The following is a 23,941-nucleotide window of genomic DNA, read 5'->3' as shown; positions in this document are numbered from 1 at the left end:
ATTTAAGTCCCAATGATGCTAGAAGCTGAATAAGGTAGAAAGGTCATCGACCATGTCCCGTTGAATTCTAGACTCTTTGAATTTACGATACCATTTGAGCTTTACAGGTCTCATGGGAATTGCCCACTATGATGTACAAGTCAAGCTGTCTGTGCTTTATAGGAGCCAGGGATGGGGGGGGGGGTGGTTAGAACTCTTGAGTTCACGTAGTTGGTGTTATAAATTATACCTTCCACCAGATTCTGTGACCCAAGGTGCATAGCTGTATACCAGGGTCCCAGACCAGGCTATCTGTTTCCTCCAGGGCATCACGACTCTTAGAACCTTGCAGCAGTGGAAGAACGTATAGATGCTTTGCTATGGGAGGTTTATCAGGTTAGGAAAAAAAAAAAAAAATGCATGCCAGGCTCAGAAGCTACTTAGGTGAATACAAACAGCAGAAAGATCTATCATTTGGTATGGACTCAGTAACATTCAATAGAAAAGACAGAAATAATGTTAACCTGTAGGTAATTTTCTAGAAAATACAATTTGCACAATTTCATTTTAATCGGAAGTACAAGTCTGTATTGCCACAAATGGTAATTTCCTTAATATCTTTTCCTTATTAAAAACTTTATATTGTTAATTCTTGAGATTAACATCAGAATGTATCTTATTAAATATTTATAGGCATTCAAATGCAAATGAATTGATCTTAATAACTACACACGGCAAATGTTTTTGAATTTATCTATAGATTCAAAGCTCTGTTTGGAGTCCACGTTGTGAGGCCCTTTCCAACACATGAACATAAGGGAAGGGAAGGGAAGGAAAAATAATATAAAATCAGAGAGGGAGGCAAACCATTAAGAGACTCTCAAAATTTTTTTTAGCGTTCGTTTATTTTTGAGAGAGAGTGAGTGAGCGAACATGAGCAGGGGAGAGGCAGAGAGAGAGGGAGACACAGAATCTGAAGCAGGCTCCAGGCTCTGACCTGTCAGCACAAAGTCCCATGTGAGGCTCGAACTCATGAACCATGAGATCATAACCTGAGCCGAAGTCGGAGGCTCAACCAATTGAGCCACCCAGGTGCCCCCGTAAGAGACTCTTAAACACAGAGAACGAACTGAGGGTTGATAGAGGGGGGTTGGGTGGGGGATGGGCTAAATGGGTGATGGGTACTAAGGAGGGCACTTGTTGGGATGAGTGCTGAGTATCATGTAAGAGATGAATCACTGGGTTCAACTCCTGAAGCTGAGACTATACTGTATGTTAACTAACTTGAATTTAAATTTAAGAGAGTGAAAAAAAAATTTAAAGAAATAAAAAAAAAATGTTGCCTTAAGGGTCGGGTACGTGCTGGGTGTGCCCTTGTCAACATAACAAGCACTGATGCTGAACCCAGGCCAAAGGCTGTGCCCGGGAGCACAGGTGTGCGGTGTGCGCACCAGGAAACACAGCAAAACGCTTTGTTGGTTTGCTTCCCAATGTGTACGGACCCGCGTAGGCGGAGTCTCTCTTATTAAAAGTCCGATTCATTCTCTTCCTTTTCTGCCAGCTCACACCCACTGGTCTGGCTGCCTTCCAGTATCTTTTCTGATGAGATCTTTGCTGAAGAATAAAGAGAAGAATGCATTCTCCCCACTACCTGAGGAGGGTGTCTGCACGAGGACACAGATGTGGAACAGTGTTCAGACTGTGTCTTAGGATTCTTTTCCTTAGAGACTTACGCTCCCGTAACAAAAACAGAAACAAAACAAAAAACAAACAAAACAAAAGAAAAACCAACAACAAAAAAGAAAGGCTTTGGAGTGCACCCACTTACACTCTTGACGGCTGATACAGGTACGGATTGGTAATGGCACAGTGGCAAAGAGCACGGACGTTTGGATTCAGTTTCCAGCTCCTTTACTTATGAACTGCAAAACCTTGGCCCACAGGAAGCCATCACAGGGGAATCACAAAATGAGGAAATCTGCCACATGGGGTGGTTGTGTGCAGTAAATGCACTAACGCTTGTAGTCAAATCGCGGCACGATTTGGAGCACTTAGTCACTGTTCCAGAAACTATGATGCTGCTTAGTATTAATTTGGCTTAAAGGTTTGCATTAATAAGCTTCTTCCCTGCCCCTAATTCGTTCGAGACATTTAACAAATTTATGGAATGATTAGCGATTTTTCGCTAGCAATATTAGTTCACCGATCAAAAAACAAAGATGAGTACATTGTGAAATGTATTGCAGAAGATGGCTATCAGTCCCGATACTTCACTTTAATGACTTATAACTGCTCTAGTGCATTCACACATTGACTAAACATGTTCCAAGGAAATCATTTGTATATGCATAAACTGTGTTTTTGTACAATGAAGAAACGTGGCTATTGAACTTGTGCCTTTTTCTATATTTCTGGGGAATGTTGCAGAGTCGTACGTGAGTACTAAAACTGTGGAATGAAATATTAATGTGGAATGAAGTATATCTGTACTAATTCCTTTATCTTATCAGGGAATCATACATCAAGGAAACCTAAAAATGAATTATGTGTTTTAAGACTTACAACAAATTCTTCTCCCTGAACATTATTCTCTTACAACTTTAGAGACCTTTTGGAATGAAGTCTCTCATGTAAAGAAAAAGGTGTCTACACTGCAGTTTCTTCCGTACCTTTTTCTGATAAATGTACGTTAAATGAAATTTAACAAATTTTAAACAATATTTTGTAAAAATCTGTCCCTCCACTTGTTGTCTATGTCCACATACCTAAGCATTTCTGCTAACTACATACGAACATATATTACATTACATATACACATAAATTATAACAATGAATAGTTCTTCAGCCCTTTGATCTTCAGATGTGCATAGGTATGTGGTTATTTCCTAAAGCTTTGTTGACTTCATGATTTTTTAAATATAGCTCTTTAGTCACTGTGAACTGACTCATATAAATTTATACCAACGTTTAAATTGCCTTTATGTTTATGTTTTGGCCTAAATTATTAATATGTCAAGGCAAGTCATACATACATTTTGGAATCAAATATCATGAGAGTTTACTACATGTAAACTCATTACAACCAAGCATGTGTCTCCAGCCTATCAGCTTAAAGTATTTGCACACTACCAGTATACAGATACGCACTTGTACACAGTGACACAGAGAGGTCTACAACATTGTTAATCTGTAAACTCTGTGTCAAGGATATCTCCCTATATCAAGGGAGATGTCTGCATTGATATTTAAATAATATTAATAATGCTTAGGTCCCAATGGTATGATTTTGAGTTTGCCATAAAAAGTCCATGAAAACTTTCGTCTTTGTAATATGTTGCTTGAATTTCTTGTAATGGGCATAATAAAACAATACAGTCATTTAAAAAAAAAAAAAAAAACTTTTTTAGCTCCCTAGCTCTTCTTCCCCAAATTCTTTTAAAATATCTTTATAAAGTCTTTCTTTTCAGAGTTTAAAAAAACAGAAAATTAAGTTAGAGTCACAGTTGTCTAATAAATTTTTGGAAAACTTAGGTAAGTGGGAAATTTTCATTCACTCATCCATTTATTTTCATTAATTCACGGAACGCAAATATTAACTGAATGTACACCATGGGCCAAGCACTGTTCTAGAGCTTTGGAATTCACATCAGTGAACAAAACCAACGTCTGTGGCATCACGGAACTTACATTCTAACTGAGCAAGATAGACAAGATAATAGAATAATAAAATTGGCAGGAATGTTCAGGAAGCACGTCCCTGAGAAACTGATGTGTGAGCAGACCCTGAGGAGACAGCAACGTGGACCTGGTGAGCAGGAGCATCCCAGGAAGAGGAAGCTGCTAACGGCCCAGGAAGAGGAAGCTGCTAACGGCCCAGGAAGAGGAAGCTGCTAACGGCCCAGGAAGAGGAAGTCGCTAACGGCCCAGGAAGAGGAAGCTGCTAACGGCCCAGGAAGAGGAAGCTGCTAACGGCCCAGGAAGAGGAAGTCGCTAACGGCCCAGGAAGAGGAAGCTGCTAACGGCCCAGGAAGAGGAAGTCGCCAACGGCCCAGGAAGAGGAAGTCGCTAACGGCCCAGGAAGAGGAAGTCGCTAACGGCCCAGGAAGAGGAAGTTGCTAACGGCCCAGGGGGAAAGTCCAGATGTAGACCTGTGGTGTGGCTGGAACAGAGAGGGCTGGGGCAGGTCACACAGGGACTTTTGAGGATTTTGTTCTCAGTAAACCCACTGCTGGAGTTTTAACACGGACGTCATACGGGTGACTGTGGTTAAGAGGAGAACACTGGCGGCTTTGTTACCAACAGGCTGCAGTGGGAGCCAAGAGTAGAATCAGGGAAACAGGTTAGGAAAGGCTTTAAGGGGATGAAGAACTTCTCAAATGCTCAGGCTACTCAACAGTTTGGAGGAAAAGAAGACTGAGTAATCTCTGATGTTAGTCATGAATGGTTCACATCATCAGGTATTAACATATATACTATTAATATGCCTGATGAAAAGTACAAGAGGCATAAATCCTCTAAAATAGATCGATACATGCAATGCTTAACTGGACAAATAGTAATTATCTAGTTGACCCAGGTAAGAGTTGGCTTTTTGTGGTTGTTCATTGTGAAGCAGGCCAACTTTTATAGATGATTGTTTGAAGAAAAGCACAAAGGAGATCCTGAAGCTCAGAGACCAATTTCTGATGCTCCCTTATCTCCCTCCAAGCGTGTACCTACACACAGGTGGCTCTCAAAAGAGGGCGACATCTTCTCAGAGTTCTGGCTGCTTCTTTCTCTTGCCTTTTGTATTGAACATAGAGCACAGATCCCTTCTCTGTGTCTTCTCAATTACCTTGAACCTTCTGAATTGTTTCTTTATGAAGTCCAGTACTTTGTGTCTGAGGAGAAGTTTTCATGGTGGCTGTGGCATAACCACACTGTGATACAGTATTTCATTAAAGCTGGCTGACGTCTCATGAAAGTGGAGTGTAGGGGCGCCTGGGTGGCACAGTCGGTTAAGCGTCCGACTTCAGCCAGGTCACGATCTTGCGGTCCGTGAGTTCGAGCCCCGCATCAGGCTCTGGGCTGATGGCTCGGAGCCCGGAGCCTGTTTCCGATTCTGTGTCTCCCTCTCTCTCTGCCCCTCCCCCGTTCATGCTCTCTCTCTCTGTCCCAAAAATAAATTTAAAAAGTTGAAAAAAAAAATGCTTAAAAAAAAAAAGAAAGTGGAGTGTATGCATGACCACTGGGTACTATTTGATGACGTTTTTTGATTTTGTTTTATTTACAATTTTTTTTTTATTTTTACATTTACTTATTTTTGAGAGACAGAGTGAGACAAAGTGAGAGTGGGGGAGGGACAGAGAGAGAGGGAGACACAGGATCTGAAGCAGGCTCCAGGCTCTGAGCTGTCAGCACAGAGCCCGACGCAGGGCTTGAACCCACAGACCGTGAGATCACAACCTGAGCCGAAGTCGGACGCTCAACCGACTGAGCCACCAAGGTACCTCAGTTTTAATTTTATTTGAGAGAGAGAGAGAGAGAGAGAGAGTGTGTGTGTGTGTGTGTGTGTGTGTGTGTGAACTGGGGAGAGGAGCAGAGAGAGAGAGAGAGAATCTCTCTGACACGGGACTTGATCCGATGACCCTAGACCTGAGCTGAAATCAAGAGTCAGAGGCTCAACACACTGAGCCACCTCTGATGAAACTGTTTGATGATACCTCAGGTGTATATTGTAGAGAAAAATGCATTAAGCTGCAAAAATAAAAACAGTAATAGGGAAGTATTTATTGAGTACAATATCTGTGAAAGAGCCAGAAGGGCTGAGTATTTCCCCCCTGCAGGGGGACCTCTGATGTATGCATTGGGTCGGTACCTGCTCCCCGCCCGCCTCTCAATCACCCAGACTACTCAAACCTTGGCTGCTTGCCCCAAGAGCAATTCTGTTCTCAAAACCAGCTGAACCTTAGCCAATCCTCTACTGTTAAAGTCCTATAGAACATTCTGTCCTCCCTCCCCAAGGTCCTTGGGATACTTCCATGCCTGGCATTTTCAAATAAAACTTTATGCTAATAGTGCTCTGATTTCCTTCCCTGATTTTCATTCACCTGCCCTCCTCCCCCTCCCTTGGCTTTATAGAAGGAGTGTTTTAGAAATGTATCTAATATTAAATTTTAGAAAAATAAATCCAGGGTTCTGCTTTACATTAGGATGGGGATGGGGCTTATATTTTATAATGTCATAACTGCTGAGTGGTTTAATACCTGCCATAAAGTGCATGCTATTTGGGACCTCTAAAGAAGTAATACCACATGGACACAGAACAAAGAAATACCTAGTAAAGCATGTTGGCTAATTATGTTCCTGAAAATAGAAGATTAGGGGTCAGACAGTATCCCCCTTTTACACATAACAGTGCTGGATTTTACCCAAGATCTTTGCTCCCAGAAAAGAGCAAGAAGTCCGCCAGCCAGTTGTGTTCCAGGAAACTGCTTATTGCAAAGAATCATCCTTCTCTAAGCCACGGGGAAGCCAGGCACAGATCCTCCAAATTCCCATACTTTGTCTCATACATGGTTAGCTGGACTGTTTTGTCCCCACTGATCAAGGAGGAGGAGGAGGAGGAGGAGAAGAGGAGGAGGAGAAGAGAAGGAGAAGGAGGAGAAGGAGGAGAAGGAGGAGAAGGAGGAGAAGGAGGAGAAGGAGGAGAAGGAGGAGAAGGAGGAGAAGGAGGAAAGGAGGAAAGGAGGAGGAGGAGGAGGAGGAGGAGGAGGAGGAGGAGAGGAAGAAGGAGAAGAAGGGAAAGGGGAACAGGAAGGAAAAGGAGAAGTTTTTGTTACCCAAACATTGGTTAAATTTGTGTCCTTTTTCAAGTCTCTGAATTTTGACCCGCCCTTAAACTGTGACAGTGTATAAGCCTCCTAAAGGCCCCTTCCCTCCTCTCATTCTCTCTACTCCTTATGGAAAGAAAAAAAAAAAAAAAAAAAAAAAAAGGCTTTTTCTGCCTAATCCCCAAGAGCTATGGGACCTCTTGGTCAGACAGTTCCCCTATTACAATGGTTCTTCTCCCTGGCACGTCAATTCCTCTCTCCTGCCTTCCAACAAATAATCCTTACAAACCAAGTTTTTTCTTCTAAACCCAGATTTGCTTTTATTAGACACATCGTAGACAGCTGAAGGAGACCGCTTCTCCTGTTCCTGTGTGGTCTTACAAAATGAGGGTGTATTCGCAGCCTAACCAGGCGAGATGTAAAGACTTTTTAGCAAACTGTACATGGAGCAAATGATTATTCATTATCCCCTTTCCTTGATCCCCGATGCCTGCTGTGAAGCAGCCGTGAGGCCCCAAATTTCCAATTGCATTAGCTGCTTTTCTGTCAGTTAAGACGTGTGAATTCTCATCAGCACTACTTAATTAGAATTTAAAAACGGTCCAAACGAACTATAAAATAATAAGCTCTAATGTTTGTCTCTGCCGCTAAAAATCACAAATAATAACAAGCAAGGCTGATCTAGCCCCCCACCGCCACCCATGCTGGCAATGAACTGTCATCCGTGTGCCGTCTACTCTGGCACATGGAAGCCACTGTCCCCCTTTTGTCATTCATTTCCCTGGTGGATAAAATTACGTGCCTGGGACTGCGCTAGCCACACCACAAGAACTGGGTTTAGTCCGTTGAGATACGTGAAAAGAAGGCATTGAAAAAAAGGCGTTCATACCTACAGGACCCGTGTAGACTTCGTTGGGTTTTGGTTACAAAGCATTCATATTCTCTCCCTCCAAACACCCTGATTTCAAAGGAGGAATTAGCCTTGTCTCCCGCAGACACGGCTGACTTTAATCACTGGTCCTGTCCTGCCTCATCCCAGGCCAAAGGAGACCACAGGTGACCCAGGCCAGGCCATTTTCTCCCTGGAGTTTGGTCCTTGAGTCAAAGACACAAGAGTTTAAGACGGCTGGGACCCACTCACGTGAGGTGCTCCCTGCTCATCAGACTGAAACTGCGTACCCACCTGTTCACTCCTCCACTTCCTGTTCCCAGGCTCCTGCACCTGCCTGTGTTCCGGACTATTCCCCAGCCTGTGTTCCTGCCCACAGCTTCCAATAAAGTTCCCTGCACTCAAGGGAGCCTCAGTCGATTGCTGGCACGTTAGAACTAGTATTAAGCACATTCCCCTTTAAGGTCCAGCTGCGCTAAAGCACGACTCATTTTCTAATTCTTTCACGGTAGCAACATCTGCCTGATCTTCCTGGTCCTTGTCTCATCAGTCCCGCTAGACTCTTTGCAATTCTACTGGCCGTGTATTTTGCATTCTGCTTTAAGTTGCAAGGCTGCTCATTGTAGAGTTTGATAAGAATTTGTATTCTGGAAAAAATTCAGTCATTTACATGCACCATGAATCTATATTCTTGGGAGGAATATATCGATTTCAAAAAAAAATATATATATATATATGTGTATATATATATATATATATGTGTATATATATATATATGTGTGTGTATATATATATATATGTGTGTATATATATATATATGATTAGTATTTGATTATGAAAAAACTTTCTTAAGAGAAACCATGGTGCTTGATCTTCTAACAAGCAAATACAGTGCAAACGAATTAGTATAATAATTATAATCATTAACCAGAAATTAAATGTTTATTTAGGGTTCATTCTTCTAATTTAGCTTAAAAGATTTGTAATGTACTCATAATTATTTAGTAATATGTCACTATGTAATCTTTAGACAATGTTTCAGAAACTAAAGTAAAATTAATTGACACATACATTTTATATGTATATAAATATACATAGGTGGATATATATGCATATATTTATACAAGAATATATATTTACATGTTATATATGTGTATTTGTATGTATGTGTTATGTTTTCTACACATAAAAGTTTATATGAAAATACATGCATATAAATATTTTTACTTTGTTACCACATGTTAATTAATTTAAATTTAAACTAGTTTGGGGTGTTTGGGTGGCTCAGTCGGTTAAGCTTCAGACTTCGGCTCAGGTCATGATCTCACGGTTCGTGAGTTCGAGCCAGGCATCGGGATCTGTGCTGACGGCTAGGAGCCTGGAGCCTGCTTGGGATTCTGTGTCTCCTTCTCTCTCTGCCCCTCCCCTGCTTGCACTGTCTGTCTTTCTCAAAAATAAATAAACATTAAAAAAATAAGAAATAAATTTAAACTAGTTTATAAGTAGTTTATCTAAATAGCTTTTTTACAATAAATGTTGAATAAATTTTACAATAAATGTTCAAAGGCATATTTAACTGAAATCTTGTGTAAATAGTATTTTTTTTTTAATCAGAAACTGAAGGTACCAATAAAGAGCTGGCTCACTTAAGTAGTTTATTCTCAAACCATTTTGGCGGATGCCCCTAAATTTTAATTTACAGCATCACTGTATCCATTTACCTATATGCACCTCTTCCGTGAGCTCAGCCAGACATTGCATTATAAAAAGTTAAGCGCGGAGGCTTAAGGAAAAAGTTTTATAGCTGACGTAGGTACCTGTTTACTTATGGATTTAGCTTTCATTTTTTTTCACCAAGATCAGCAGCCATCCTATTGACGTCCCTCTGTGTGCAGGAGCCGTGCTAAAATTACCCTTTGATGGAAGTTTCTCTGTGAGTTAGTGGCCCACTCCCAGGAGAGGATGGGTTGCATGTGTAATTAGGTTTCCCTCCTTTTTAAGAAGCACTGCAAAGAGGGAGTGGTTAGGGACCCAGCCTGCCCCTGGCCCCTACATGGAGATTCGGATTAAACCTCTCCCACTTGCTATCTGTGTCTCTCTGTGGAAAGTATTCAACTTCCAATGTTGCAGGGGACTCACTGGTGCAAGGGGAAAGCAGTCAGACCTACCCCAAAGGGCTCTGTGAGAAGTTAATTAGCGCCCAGTAAGTGTACAACCCCCAACAAATAAAAAAGAGCAGCACAAAGATTAGTTATTTGTCGTGGTTGTCACAGAAGCCCCTCACAGTTAGTGATTGCAAGCCCCACCCCAGGTACTTGTGGATGTTTCTTCAAAAGCCTGGCTGAAAGGAACCCATAGGACTGTGGATGCCCACAGGGATACAGCACAGGCTTTCCTGATACCCTGCACTATGTCCTCTGTTAATACAGACCTTAGAGACCCCACCCACAGCACGTCCCAGGTGCTGTGCTGAGAACCACAGACCACTTCATACATCACACTTTGTACATTCTGTGATGTTCCACAGGATGGAAACATCCCCTTCTCTTCTGGCATTTGACTCAGAAATGGTTCTGTCTTCCCACCGCAAGTCCCGCCCCCCCCCCCCCCCCCCCGCCTCGCCAATTTTTAACTGATTCTGTTCCTTTTGGTCTGTTCCTTGGTTTGCCTCTTTCACTTTGACCCTAAAATGATGAAAATCAAGTTTGGGAGCACTCTACCAATCTGCAGGGCATGGTCACGGCCTCTCTCTGCTCATCTTACTCAACTCCCTCCATTTCTTTCTATTCTGCTTGCTTTATTTTTATGACTCATATGACACGTACTTTACCTTTTTTTAAAAAAAATTAATGCTTATTTTTGAAAGAGAGACAGAGACAGAGCACGAGCAGAGGAGGGGCAGAGAGAGAGAGAGAGAGAGGGAGACACAGAATGTGAAGCAGGCTCCAGGCTCTGAGCTGTCAGTACAGAGCCCGATGCGGGGGAACCCACAAACTGTGAGATCATGACCTGAGCCGAAGTCAGATGCTTATTAACCTGAGACACCCAGATGCCCCTACCTTGTGTTGTTGTATGAATCATTGTGCCTCAACTTCTCTTTGCAAAGGTGGAACATTGAAAAAATAATTTAATGTGGCATCTCATACAGTTTCGATAGAAAAGAAAGTATCTAAAATACCATTTGTGTTGCTGCTGATACAAATGGGATTTTCTTACATACGCTTGTAGCTGAATGTATTTATGTTAAAAAAAGCAACAGCAAAGTCAGAGGTAAATTGTGCATGAGCTGGAGGAAGTTAGGAGGAGAACCATACATGTAGCTAAGAGAACAGAGGTGTGGGCTCTTGCTGGTCGGGTCTCCGAGTTGAGGGGCTGCACAATAAAATGCTCTATTCACCTCCCACCACTGGGTGGGACTGATTTTAAAAAATAATAAGCTGTTGTATTTGGCAAAACTTCTGCACCATAAAACTTAAAAGACTATGATGGCACAAAAACAGACACTCGGATCAAGGGGACAGAAAAGAGAACCCAGAAATGGACCCACAAACGTATGGCCAACTAATCTTCGACAAAGCAGGAAAGAATATCCAATGGAATAAAGACAGTCTCTTCAGCAAGTGGTCCTGGGAAAACTGGACAGCGACATGCAGAAGAATGAACCTGGACCACTTTCTACATCATACACAGAAATAAACTCAAAATTGATGAAAGACCTAAAAGGAAGACAGGAAGCCATCAAAATCCTCAAGGAGAAAGCAGCCAAAACCCCTTTGACCTTAGCCGCAGCAACTTCTTACTCAACATGTCTCCAGAGGCAAGGGAAACAAAAGCAAAAATGAACTATGGGGACCTCATCAAAATAAAAAGCTTCTGCACAGCAAAGGAAACAATCAGCAAAATTAAAAGGCAACTGACAGAATGGGAGAAGATATTTGCAAATCACAGATCAGAGAAAGGTTTAGTATCCAAAATCTATAAAGAACTTATCAAACTCAACACCCACCCCCAAAAAAATGATAATCCAGTGAAGAAATGGGAAAAAGACATGAAGAGACACTTCTCCAAAGAAAACATCCAGATGGCCAACTGACACATGAAAAAATGCTCAACACTGCTCATCACCTGGGAAATACAAATCAAAACCACAATGAGATACCACCTCACACCTGTCAGAATGGCTCACATTAACAACTCAGGCAACAACAGACGTTGGCGAGGATGCGGAGAAAGAGGATCTCTTTTGCATTGTTGGTGGCAATGCAAGCTGGTACAGCCACTCTGGAAAACAGTATGGAGGTTCCTCAAAAAACTAAAAACAGAACTCCTCCAATGACCCAGCAATTGCACTACTAGGCATTTATTCACGGGATACAGGTGCAGTGTTTCGAAGGGACACATGCACTCCCATGTTTATAGCAGCGCTATCAACAATAGCCAAAGTATGGAAAGAGCCCAAATGTCCATGGATGGATGAATGGATACAGAAGATGTGGTGTGTGTATATATATATATATATATATATACATACATACACACACAATGGAGTATCACTCGGCAATCAAAAAGAATGAAATCTTGCCATTTGCAACTACATGGATGGAACTAGAGTGTATTATGCTAAGTGAAATTAGAGAAAGACAAGTATCATATGACTTCACTCATATGAGGACTTCAAGACACAGAACAGATGACCATAAGGGAAGGGAAGCAAAAACAATATAAAAACAGGGAGGGGGGACAAAACAGAAGAGACTCTTAAATATGGAGGACAAACTGAAAGTTACAGGAGGGGTTGTAGGAGGGGGGATGGGCTAAATGGGTAAGGGGCATTAAGGTATCTCATCCTGAAATCATTGTTGTACTATATGCTAACTAATTTGGATGTAAATTCAAAAAATAAAATTAAAAAAGAAAACTTTCAGGAAAAAAAAAAGACTATGATAGAAAGAAGAATTTTTAAAGGAAAAAGTACCCACTATATATTTTGAAGACCTTTAGAAGCAACCGTGATTCACATTTTAATGGAGACATATCATATGTAACAATCTGTACCCTGCATCCATTTTCCAGTTATGTTCTATTTTGCGAGCAAAGGCTCTGAAACATGAATGGAACTCAGTGGTGTGATATTTGGGAAAAGTAAAACAGAGATTATAATACTCGACTTGTTTCTGCTTCTCTAATTTCCCAACTATGCTCCCAATGATTTTTTTTTTTTTTTGATCAAAAGCTAAGTTCAATAGGAAGCTGGAAAATACCTTTCTTCACTGTTTTTGTTAATGGATTTCACCTTTGGAGTATGAATAGCCACTTTCTCTCAAATCACAGGATGGAATATACCTGTATAAATTAACCTTTTCTTTTATTAACTTTTATATAACTTTTCTTTTATTAACTTTAATACTTATGTTAATAAGTATTCAAATTCTTTATATATATACATATACATATGATCTGTGCTATATGTATAAATGCTATATGTAATATAGCACAGATCTTAAGTTAAAACAAGAATATTAGACAATATACTGGCACCTTCATTACAATGGTCTCTTATGGATTAAACTGATTTCCCCCTCAATCTAAACCCTATGCTTCAAGCTTTCTATTCTCTTAAACAGGAAACCTCCTTCAATACAACTTTATTTTTTAACGCTTCCACTTTTCTCACAGAGCAAACAAAGGCAATAAAGAAAATGTCTCTATCTGCTCCGAATCTCAAAAAATAGCATTTTAAATCGATCTTCCATGAAAACAGATTTTCAGCTAAGGAAGAGTCTACTTATCTCTTCTTGAAAAAAACAGCTATAGCTCAAATATTTCAAACGCTTTACAAACAAAATCCAAACATCCCCCATGGAATTATAGGAAGCATTTTGTTTGTTTTGGCTTCCTTTTCATCATCTCCAAAGGTTTGAGTGTCAATGAAAAAGCAGAAAAAAGATAAAAGAGAGACAAAAGTACTTGTATGTCCATGTTGCTGAGGAAGATGGGGACATGGCACAAATAATATATTTAAATTTTCTATATGACAAGTGTCAGGTGGTAAGTATTAACTGAGAAACACCATTTATTTTCCTTTAGTACTTTTTGTTTCTTCCAACAGAAACTAGTATAGTTTTGACTATAAAGATTCTGAAATGGGGCACGTGGGTGGCTCAGTCAGTTAAGCGTCCGACTTCAGCTCAAGTCATGATCTCACGGTTCGTGAGTTCAAACCCCGCGTCAGGCTCCAGAGCCTAGAGCCTGCTTCGGATTCTATGTCTCCCTCTATATACCCCTCCGCTGCTTGCGCTTCTTCTCTGGCATTGTCTCAAAAATAAATAAACTTTAAAAAATATTAAAAGATTCTAAAATGTGTTAGTGAATGATGGGTATTGTGACCATTAAAATATGAAACAAATCTATTGAAAGCAAGACATCAGCATACATAATGTTTTACTGAATTACTATATGATGGTATCTTAAGAAAAAGTGAAGTCTAGTTGACAAGTCATTTGTTTTTGGTTAACTGTGCATGTAGGAAAGTATATAGTCGACCCATATATAACACTGAGCAGCATGGTTCCACGTATATACACGGAGCTTTTACAGTACAGCACTACAAATGTATTTCTCTCCTTCATGATTTTCTTACTATCATTTTCTTTTCTCTGACTTTATTGTTAGAATGTAGCATATGATATGTGTAACACACACAATATGTGTTCATTGACTGTGTTATTGGTAAAGCTTCCAGTCAACAGTAGAGTATTATTAAAATTTTGGAGGTTCAAAAGTCATATGTGGATTTTCACCTGTACAGCACCCCTGAACCCTATGTTGTTCGAGAGTCAAGTGTAATATGAATGTGGAGAATGCATATAACATGAAATAAAAAAATAAAAATTTACCCTAACACATCAGAAACATATTATCAGAAACAAAATACTAAGTACCATGAATTTGATCCATTTGGACAGAAGTTTAATCCTTAGTGTAAATAATATATTCATTTTCTGCTATGATAGCATATCTTCAAATGAAAACTAAGAATTCATACAAAATGGGACATTTTGACCCTCACAAATAGGACCCCAGAAATGAGAGTACTGAAGCACCCCTCTTTGTAACTATGATTCAGCTCGATACTGACACTGGGATAATTTAAAACTTTGCTGTATTACCATGCAATACAAATTCTACATTTGTATAGAAATGGAATTCAAATGTCTATACTTTCCCACATTTCAAGGAATTAAGCATTAAACATACTACTACAATATGTATGAATAACAACATCAGATAGTATGCTATCAAAGCCTCATTGCATTCTGGGCCAACTTCCATTCTGTAAAGAATTATCAACACAGTAAGTTGAAAATAAGTATTTTTCTTGCAAAAAGAGATGACTTCTCCTTCTCTACCAAAATGAAGCCCCAAACTGAGTATTTCTGAAAAAAATAGCAGATAAATTTCCTTTGTGTTGAAACAACGAATCACCAAGACTGACTAAAACCAAAGCATATTTATGTGTTCTAAAGAATCATGAATTGTACCTTAAATAGTAAAAAGTAGCTCAACATTTTATGTTGAGTTTGTGTTTTATTTTTATGATCAGCTTCAATTTATTTTATAGCTATTACATGACTAATTCGGAAAATGTTGTCTCCAAAAGTTGTACATTGAACTGTCTGTGCTTCATTGTGATAAAAATTAGATCACTTATGATCATTCTCTGTTGATAAGCTCTTCAACTTTGACCACATCTTTGTGCTAAGTATACTTAAAATCGGCTTGTGATTGCCGATACTTACAACAATTTAATTTAAAATACAGCAAATAAGAAAGACTACACAACTGAAGAATCTCTCAGATATAATAACATTCCATATGTTCCAGCTGGACATATTTTTGAAACAGCTTGCAACTGGTTTTATACGATAATACCATACCTGACGTATATAATACACTCAGTTCATGAGGAATAAATAAGACAAAAGAAAATAACCTTATTGCAGGGCTAGGGAAGCGCCCATGGTGAGAGGAGGTAGATAATGGAGTTTCACTTTATCACTGAGTTGAGAAATCAGCAGGATGAAGACGAGAAAAGGAACTGGCATCATTTATTGTGGGGAACCAAATCTTGCTAAATAAAGTCGACTGTCTCCAAGAAGAGAATACTGTGACCTTCCCACATATCGTTTTATCAAAGTCTTCGGTGGCCAGGTAAAGAAACTTTTATTTTTTCCATTTGCTAAGACCCCAAACCAAGGAATTTTACAAATTTTATAGACTGCATCTTCAAAATATACCCTTCATCTAAACATCTCTCCTGCAGCTACCTTAACAACAGTCCAAGCCCCGGAGATCTCTCCCTGGACTCATAGCTCCTCACTTTGTCTCCCACTCAACAATATTTAAAAACTTAAGCCAGAACATTATTTCTCTGTCCAAATCCTTACAGGTAACACTGGCCAAAAGAAATATAATGCAAATCACATGCAAATTCAAATTTTTTAGTACCCACATTAAAAGATTAACAATAAAAATGGTGACATTAATTTTAATATATTTATTTCACTCAATACACCCCAAAAATACCATTTCAGTGTATAATCCATCTAAAAGTATTAATGATATTGTCCTTTTATTGGGCGGGGGGCTACCAATATTTTTAAATCTGGTGTATATTTTATACTTAGAGCACCTTCCATTTGGACTGACCACATGTTAAGCACTCATATGCCTCATGGCTATGATATCAGACTAACAGTTCTATGGACTTTGTATCTTCCACAGGGTAAAATGTTAAATCCTTCAAGTGGCCCATGATATCCCATAGAACTCACTTCCTATCTTGAGATGACAACAGTCTCCTCCATCTGGGTTTTCGCATCAGCAGTGTCCTCTCTCTGGGAAAACGGCCCCCACCCCCACACATCATGGTAATCACCTGGCTGTCTCCCTTAATTCCTTTCTGCTCTGATTTCGGCTTATCACAAGGCTTTCCTCCATCATCCTATGTGAGACAGGACCTTTCTTCCATAATTTCATATTGTTACATATTATATATGAATTTATTATTATTCTATTTGCTGTTTTCCCCCCCATAGAATGGAAGCTCCATGGAGCACAGACTTTGCTTAGTATACTCACGCTTCCAGTACTTAACAACCGGTAACTACTTTTTATTTAATTAATAGATTTCCAGCATTGCATATGGATATTAGGACTTAGAGAGTTTAATTGGCCAGAGACCTGTCACCTAGTCACTGGTGGGTGGGGCTTGAGCCTAGGGTCCCTTCAAGAAGAATCAACTTCCTGGGTGAGGGTGGGGGAGGGGGGGAGTTAATATATCATTTAGGAATTTTACATGAGATTTTCTCTGAAGTGTTTTCTTATAGGAATCTGAATAGAATAAATAAGCATTTTTTTTTTTTTCTATCCAGAGAGTGTAACACTCCAAATTAGGAATTTGCAAGTTAAAGCATATTGGCTAACTAAATTCAGGCTACTATCTGTTTTTGGAAATAGAATTTTACTTACATAAGTATTGTTATTAAAACCATTGATTTAAAATTATTGTTTTTAAATTTGAAATTACTGTTAACACTTAAAAAAGTATAATGGAAAGGGGTGCCTGGGTGGCTCAGTCGGTTAAATGTCCGACTTAAGCTCAGGTCATGATCTCATGGTCAGTGAGTTCGAGCCCCGTGTCGGGCTCTGTGCTGACAGCTCAGACCCTGGAGACTGTTTCAGATTCTGTGTCTCCCTCTCTCTCTGACCCTCCCCCATTCATGCTCTGTCTCTATCTCAAAAATAAGTAAATGTTAAAAAAATTAAAAAAAAATTATAATGGAAAGAAATAATGTAGTAAAAACCAAAATTTAAGTAACAGTATAAACATTACAAAAATCTCTTTCAAATGTATTAGTCTATTAACATTAATATTTATAATAGGAATATCTGTCCCTTTAGAGTGTCTGGACCTCAAAAGCAAGGAGAGGGTAAAAATGATCAAAGCTAATGTGTTTATTGATCTGCCTTTCCATTTGACCTTTCCCCTCAACACCAGTCTTTATTACACTGATTTAAGAAAATATAAGTGTGAGCATTTACTGTTTACTGTTTCATAGATTCTCTTCCCAAGAGATTTCATAATTCTCATCCTAGAAATGTGTGTCTCGGCTAGATTTCTGAAGTATGTTTTGTAACCTTAATTCAAGGAGCCATAAATTAGTGACACAGACACATTTCAGATGCAGTATCAATATTTCATGGAGATGGGCTCTCCTACGCCAAATCAATAACTACTTCAATAAAGTCTACGGTCGCTGAATTTTCATATCGTATTTAGAAAGTAAGAGAAGTGTTTGAGCAACTCTGTGACCTTAATTTTCAATTCCAATTCATGCTGGAACACAGTATTTCTGAAACTCCTTGATGCATACGCTTCAAAAAATGCCATTTCTGCAGATTCTTAAAGATTTAAATTTTAGAATCCCAACCTTCTTCTATTCATTTGGGCTTCATGATGAAGTGGATGGAGAAAGGAGACACGGACCCCAACATTTCCCAGCTTCCTCTTCACACACTACCGCCAGTCCTTTGCTGGTCATAGCCCGGTTTCCCCATCCTCATCCTTACAGCCCTGTCCCACCCCTTAACCTCAAGCATTTGTTAAGTCAGAGCCCACAAAGAGATAAATCCTAAATTTAACCTAAAGTACTTGAGAACATAGACATGAAAGGGCCACCTGCAGCCACAGATTCTCACTGGAATTTGCTGAATAAGTTAATACAATTTAAAAGAAACATGTTTCATTACAAAGGAGCGTTGGTCTCCCATAAATTCCCTAAACCCGAATAACAAAGGTAGTAAAAAAACAAAACAAAACAAAACCTGAAAGTGTTCAGTAGAGCCATTTATGCCAGGGGCATGGGGAATAATCATTACCATCACTATAGCAACGCTCATTTACAAGGAGCATTCTGTTTTCCAGGCTTTGTGTTCTTGGCCATCAAAGGATACTGACCCCCTTTGCAAAATCTTCCCCATCATGAAATGATTGTATTAGGTCATCAAATTTTTATTTTATCAACCCTCCCGGTTTGTACTGATTTCACACTTGCCAAGAGAACTATGGATTATGATCTGGCCTCATTTATGGGTCTGTCTAAAGGAAGAAAAAAAAAAGTGATGATCATATGGAATTTAAGTTTCCTTCTTACGGATAAAGATATGGGGACTATAGAAAATGTCTTTGATGGGGGCACCTGGGTGGCTCAGTTGGTCAAGTGTCCAACTTCGACTCAGGTCATGATCTCCTGGTTTGTGAGTTCACAACCCTGCATTGGGCTCTGTGTTGACAGCTCTGAGCTTGGAGCCTGCTTCGGATTCTGTGTCTCCCTCTCTCTGCCCTTCCCCTACTCATGCTCTGTCTCTCTATCAAAAATAAATAAACATTAAAAAAAAGAAATAAAAAGAAAATATCTTTGATGGTAATGTGACTTGCCATCTAAGAACGTCTATAGGAAACAACGTGCTGGTTAGTCTGGTCACTGGAACAATAAATTCTTGTTTTATTGAACAAGCTGTCCTTCTGTTGTCTACCTCAGTTACTGTGTATTTTTATTCCTCCCCTGGACACTAAAGGGTGTTTGGTGCTTCATCAGGCTGAATCAGATCTAACAGTCCTTATCAGGACTACCAGCAGCTTTCAAAAAGGAATCAAAAAAGACTACAGACCACAGGATTCCAACCATAAGACATTCCGGACCAGGCAAAACCAGAGAGACAGTAAGAAGAGCGGTAGTTGCCAGGGGAAGAGAGGAAAGGAGGGATGAAGAGGTGGAGACACAGGACGTTGACAGCAGTGGATCTATTCTGTGTCCCGTACAGTGACACACTGTACGGGACACAGTGATAGGTAACGGCCGTTAGCCATGAGTTCAAACCCACAGTGTGCACACCGGCAAGAGGAAACCTCACGTGCACTATGAGTTTAGGGCGTTTACGACGTGTCCATGTCGGTTTGCTACAAAGGCGCCACTAATTCTGAGGCACGATGTTGACAGTGAGGGAAGCTGTGAGTGGTGGGCACTTGGGAATCCGCTGTGCATCTTCTGCCTAGTTTCGCTGTGAATGTAAAAGTGCTCTAAACAAATAGTCTATTTTTTTAAAGGGATCAGAAATTTTTGTGCTTAAGAATCTCTAAATTAACACAGATTTTTAAAAATTGACACTAAGGAATTAGGCATGTGCCTGCTATACCATCCTGTTATCCAGAGCACTCTGATTCATCATCATAACCAGCGAACACTGCATAGAAGAAAGAAATCCCAACATTCACTATGAGAGTCTAGATCTTGATTTTGTGGCCCTGAATGATTCAACCACACAACTGCTGACAAATGATGCTATACTGCCTAAATGTACCTTTAATTTTATCAAACACAACACAGGATTGACATCCTTGTTCCAATTTTCTAGACGAGGAAGTGTGGCCCTAAGTGCTAAATCTCTTGCCTGAAGGTCACACAGTTACCCTAGGTTTCAAACTGGTCAGGTTGAACCCGTAATCTGAGCTCCACACTAAACTACCCTCTGGAAAAAACTGGCATCTCTATCTTCACACTCCAGACTGGCTCACTAACCTCGGTGTTAGAATATCTGTTATTTACTGAATATTCACAATTCTCACTGCCCTACATGGCTTATATTATTGAGTTCTTCACAACAATCCCACGATATAAGCTTCACCAGCTTTTGTGAACAAATGATAAGACATGGTAAGGCCGACTGGGGAAGACCAAGGCATCTTGATCGTGTTCCAAAACTGATATGTGACACGAAGTCTAAGCTCCTTTCACAGGGATATATTTCTTTCAAGACTAGAAAGCTGCCTGTTCTTTCTCATTCAGGTCTTCCTTTCCACTTAAGAGGGGGAAAAATCATAAAACTGCTATGAAATCATACTTCTACATTGCCATTTCTTCAGTTTTCATAAATTTTGTCTTGATATGAGAAAGGGGAATCATGATTTAGCTTGTATAAAATTTCCATTCAATAAAATGGATAGGGTGCCTACTACATAACTTGAATGACAGCAATGAAAATACAGGACAGCATCCTATCCTCATGGAACTTATACTTCGGTGGGAAATTGACGTAGAGTGAAAATATTAGTTAATGCTTTGAAGACAAAGAAAGCAGAATGAAGGGTTAGAGGTTGAAGATGGTTGTACCATATTTTGACGGTACAATCGGAGAAAGTCTGCTTCCATAGATAACATTAAAGCAGCTAAGAGACAGGCGTGATTCTAGATTTTTTTTCAGGTGTAAATCAGCTATTATTTTGACAAGAGGTTAAGTGTACATAAACCCCTTCTGTAGCGGTAACCCAGACACTGAATGATTGATATTCCAAGCATAAATATTGAGAATCCTCTTCTCCACAGGACATTGTACATGGCGCTCGAAGGTTAAGTTTGTGGCGTAGTAAGAGATAATTGTTACAGAGTGCATGCTTTTATTACAGAAGAAATACTCAGGCATTCATTAAGCTTTTCTTATTGTATACGACACATAATTACTAAAAGTTTCGCCATCTGATATCTGAAGCTTCTTCTGGCAACTTGGAAGTGAAAGATATTTTGCTAGAGAGAAGCAGTGAGAAATTGGTACCTGTCAACCTGAACTCAAGGGAAGATGCAGAATTAACAAATGAGTGTCCATCTAAAAATTATGAAATGATGGCAGGCTAGGTTGGCTGGCTCAGAGTGAACTAGTAAAGACATTTAGTAATCTTTGATAGCATTCAGAGTATCAGAGAACTGTGGCTTCATAAATAGTCCCAACTTTGTCTGATTCAACAATGACATGTTAGGTATACACTGTTCAAAAGGCACAATGTGGCATATTTTCTAATATTGTCTAAAATTAGTCTCCTTGGTTTTTGAAAGAATAAGACTTGGCCATCTAGAGCCATCACTTTGAGAAATAACATTCCCTGGGCTCACTGGATTGATGACTCAATGAGTTTTCTGAATCATGGGGCTACAAAAAAATCAAGATATATACTCTAATAATGACTCTTAAGATTCCTTTCTTCTCTGCAGCGTTTTGAGGTTATGTTGATGCATCGGTCAAAGCATCCTGAATAACAGCATCATCTCACATCTAATTTCCATACCTCTTTGAAGGCACTCTCAGAATCTCCACGTATTTTAAGTGAAGCTCTCCATTTCAGGAAAAGGGTACACTGAATTATTAAGATGGTGTTTTATGGGTTTAATCTGAACACTGTAGTGATTAAAATGACCTAGTGCAATAAAAATATAGCTATATGAATATAGACATATAAGTAAGCAAAAATCCATTACTCTGTAAGGTCTTCTATCTTTTTCTCCACCAGAGTCGGGGGCACGTTCGAAACGATCACCTGCATGTCCAGCTGGTTGACCACAGAGACCTGCAGGGAGGAGAACCAGAGCCCGTTGAGAACTAACGAGCATTTTTATAACCATTTCTTTCCTACTATGCATAGACCCAGTGGCTCCCCATGTTTCATTTAGGAATAAGTATCTTTAGTTAGACAACCGCCATTGGATGTTGGGCAGGTGGAGATGGGTAGACTATCATTGCTTACTTAGAAGTAACAGAGCCCTAAGTGACTTCTACTCTTGTTGGTTTGTGTGGGTTTTTTTTGTTGGTTGGTGATTGTCTAAAGCATGAAGGAAGGCACGTTTGTTTTTCTAATCGGGTTATTTAAGAACACTCAGGATAATGGAAAACACAGGTTTTACAAATCTCGGGAAAGCATTCATCCAGTGTGACTAAGAAGCTGAGATGTGAGTAGTTAGAATAATTCATTCCATGGGATCATTAGACAGCCTTCATGTCTGCTTCAGCAGATGCTGGGTTTGTTACATCCCTGAATACTGGCTTTGTGTATCATGTACAACAAAGGTATTTAAATGTTTACCAATCCTAGATCTTATTTATGTTACTTTCCCAGTGCAGTGGTTAGGCAAATATTTCCAGAAATAAACAGGTCATTTTTGAAGCAATTCTGCTTATAAAATTCTGCTTATAAAGACTTTTTAAAAACATATTTCTATTATTGTTGGGTTCAATCTCTGTAATGGATTAAAATTACAAGAAAGAGTCAAAAGAAGAAAAAGTAACATTTGTGAAGCACACATTCTAAAATCAGAGGTTGACAGTGTACGTATTATTTCTAAGTTCTTCTAATTCTTCCTAATGAACTTCTTAGCTTTCCTTTTTTTATCTATTTGTGCCCAGGTACTTCAGATAGTAGTGGCCAATAAAAAAATTAATGTAAGCCACACATACATGCAGATATGTAATTTAAAAGTTTCTGGTCCCCACGATAGAAAGATTAAACAAATAGTGAAAGCCATTTAATAATACACTTCACCCAGTGTGTTAATAGATTATCATCCCAACACACAACCAATACAAAACAACTTATTGAGACATTTTACATTTTTTATACTAAGTCTTTGAAGCCCAGTGTGTACTGTATGCGTACTTACTGTACGTCTCAATGTGACACGGCCACATTTCAAGTGCTCAGTAGCCACAGAGGACAAGTGACTAACACACTGGACAGCAAAGCTCTAGAAACCCTCACCTTCTCTTGCTGGTCACTGTCTCTCCTGACTGGTCTCTGGTGCCATCTCATTTTTCTTGAAAAGGAAGAGGCAGCTTAATAATCTTTTTTAGACAGCTTTGTATAGTCTTTGATACAACACCAAAAGTCAAGTGCTAGTCTGAGTGTGAAATTGAAAATCGGGTTTAGTTACATTAAAACACATTTATCTATCTTCCACTTTCAATGGATCTTTACCCACAAATGATGCTTTAATATCATGCATTGGTCATTTGGAAAATGCCGGTTCATTGAGTAACACAGATTCTTCAAATATTGAAACACTACATAATACAATATCAAGAAAAATGTCACATTCCTTAAAATGACCACTGATCTCATGGTCTTTAATAATGGGAAGCTGTCAGGCTCACACTGGTGACTGACTACAAGCTTTCCAATATTCTTTTTATCTTTAAAATTTATTTTACTTTTATTTACTTTCATTTTTTTAAGTGTATTCATTTATTTTGAGAGCAAGAGAGTGCGCAAGAGTGGGGTGGGAAGGGCAGAGAGAGGGAGAGAGAATCCCAAGCAGTCTCTGCGCTGTGAGCGCAGACATGAGGCACGATCCCACAAACCACGAGATCATGACCTGAG

The 23,941-nt window shown here is 39.4% G+C and overlaps 1 protein-coding gene across 1 annotated transcript in view; it reads right to left on the bottom strand.

The window, feature by feature from the left end:
* Nucleotides 1–23,941, bottom strand: part of PCDH15 (protocadherin related 15) — an 833,394-nt gene that overhangs the window by 31,321 nt on the left and 778,132 nt on the right. Inside the window, 1 exon segment of the mRNA XM_042960326.1 lies at nucleotides 22,050–22,138. Coding sequence (XP_042816260.1) covers nucleotides 22,050–22,138 — 89 coding nt within the window.

Source organism: Panthera tigris, chromosome D2 (assembly GCF_018350195.1).
Source record: "Panthera tigris isolate Pti1 chromosome D2, P.tigris_Pti1_mat1.1, whole genome shotgun sequence".
Classification (NCBI taxonomy): Eukaryota; Metazoa; Chordata; class Mammalia; order Carnivora; family Felidae; genus Panthera; species Panthera tigris.
The sequence above is the reverse complement of the archived record's forward strand: the minus strand, read 5'-3'. Positions and strand labels throughout refer to the sequence as shown.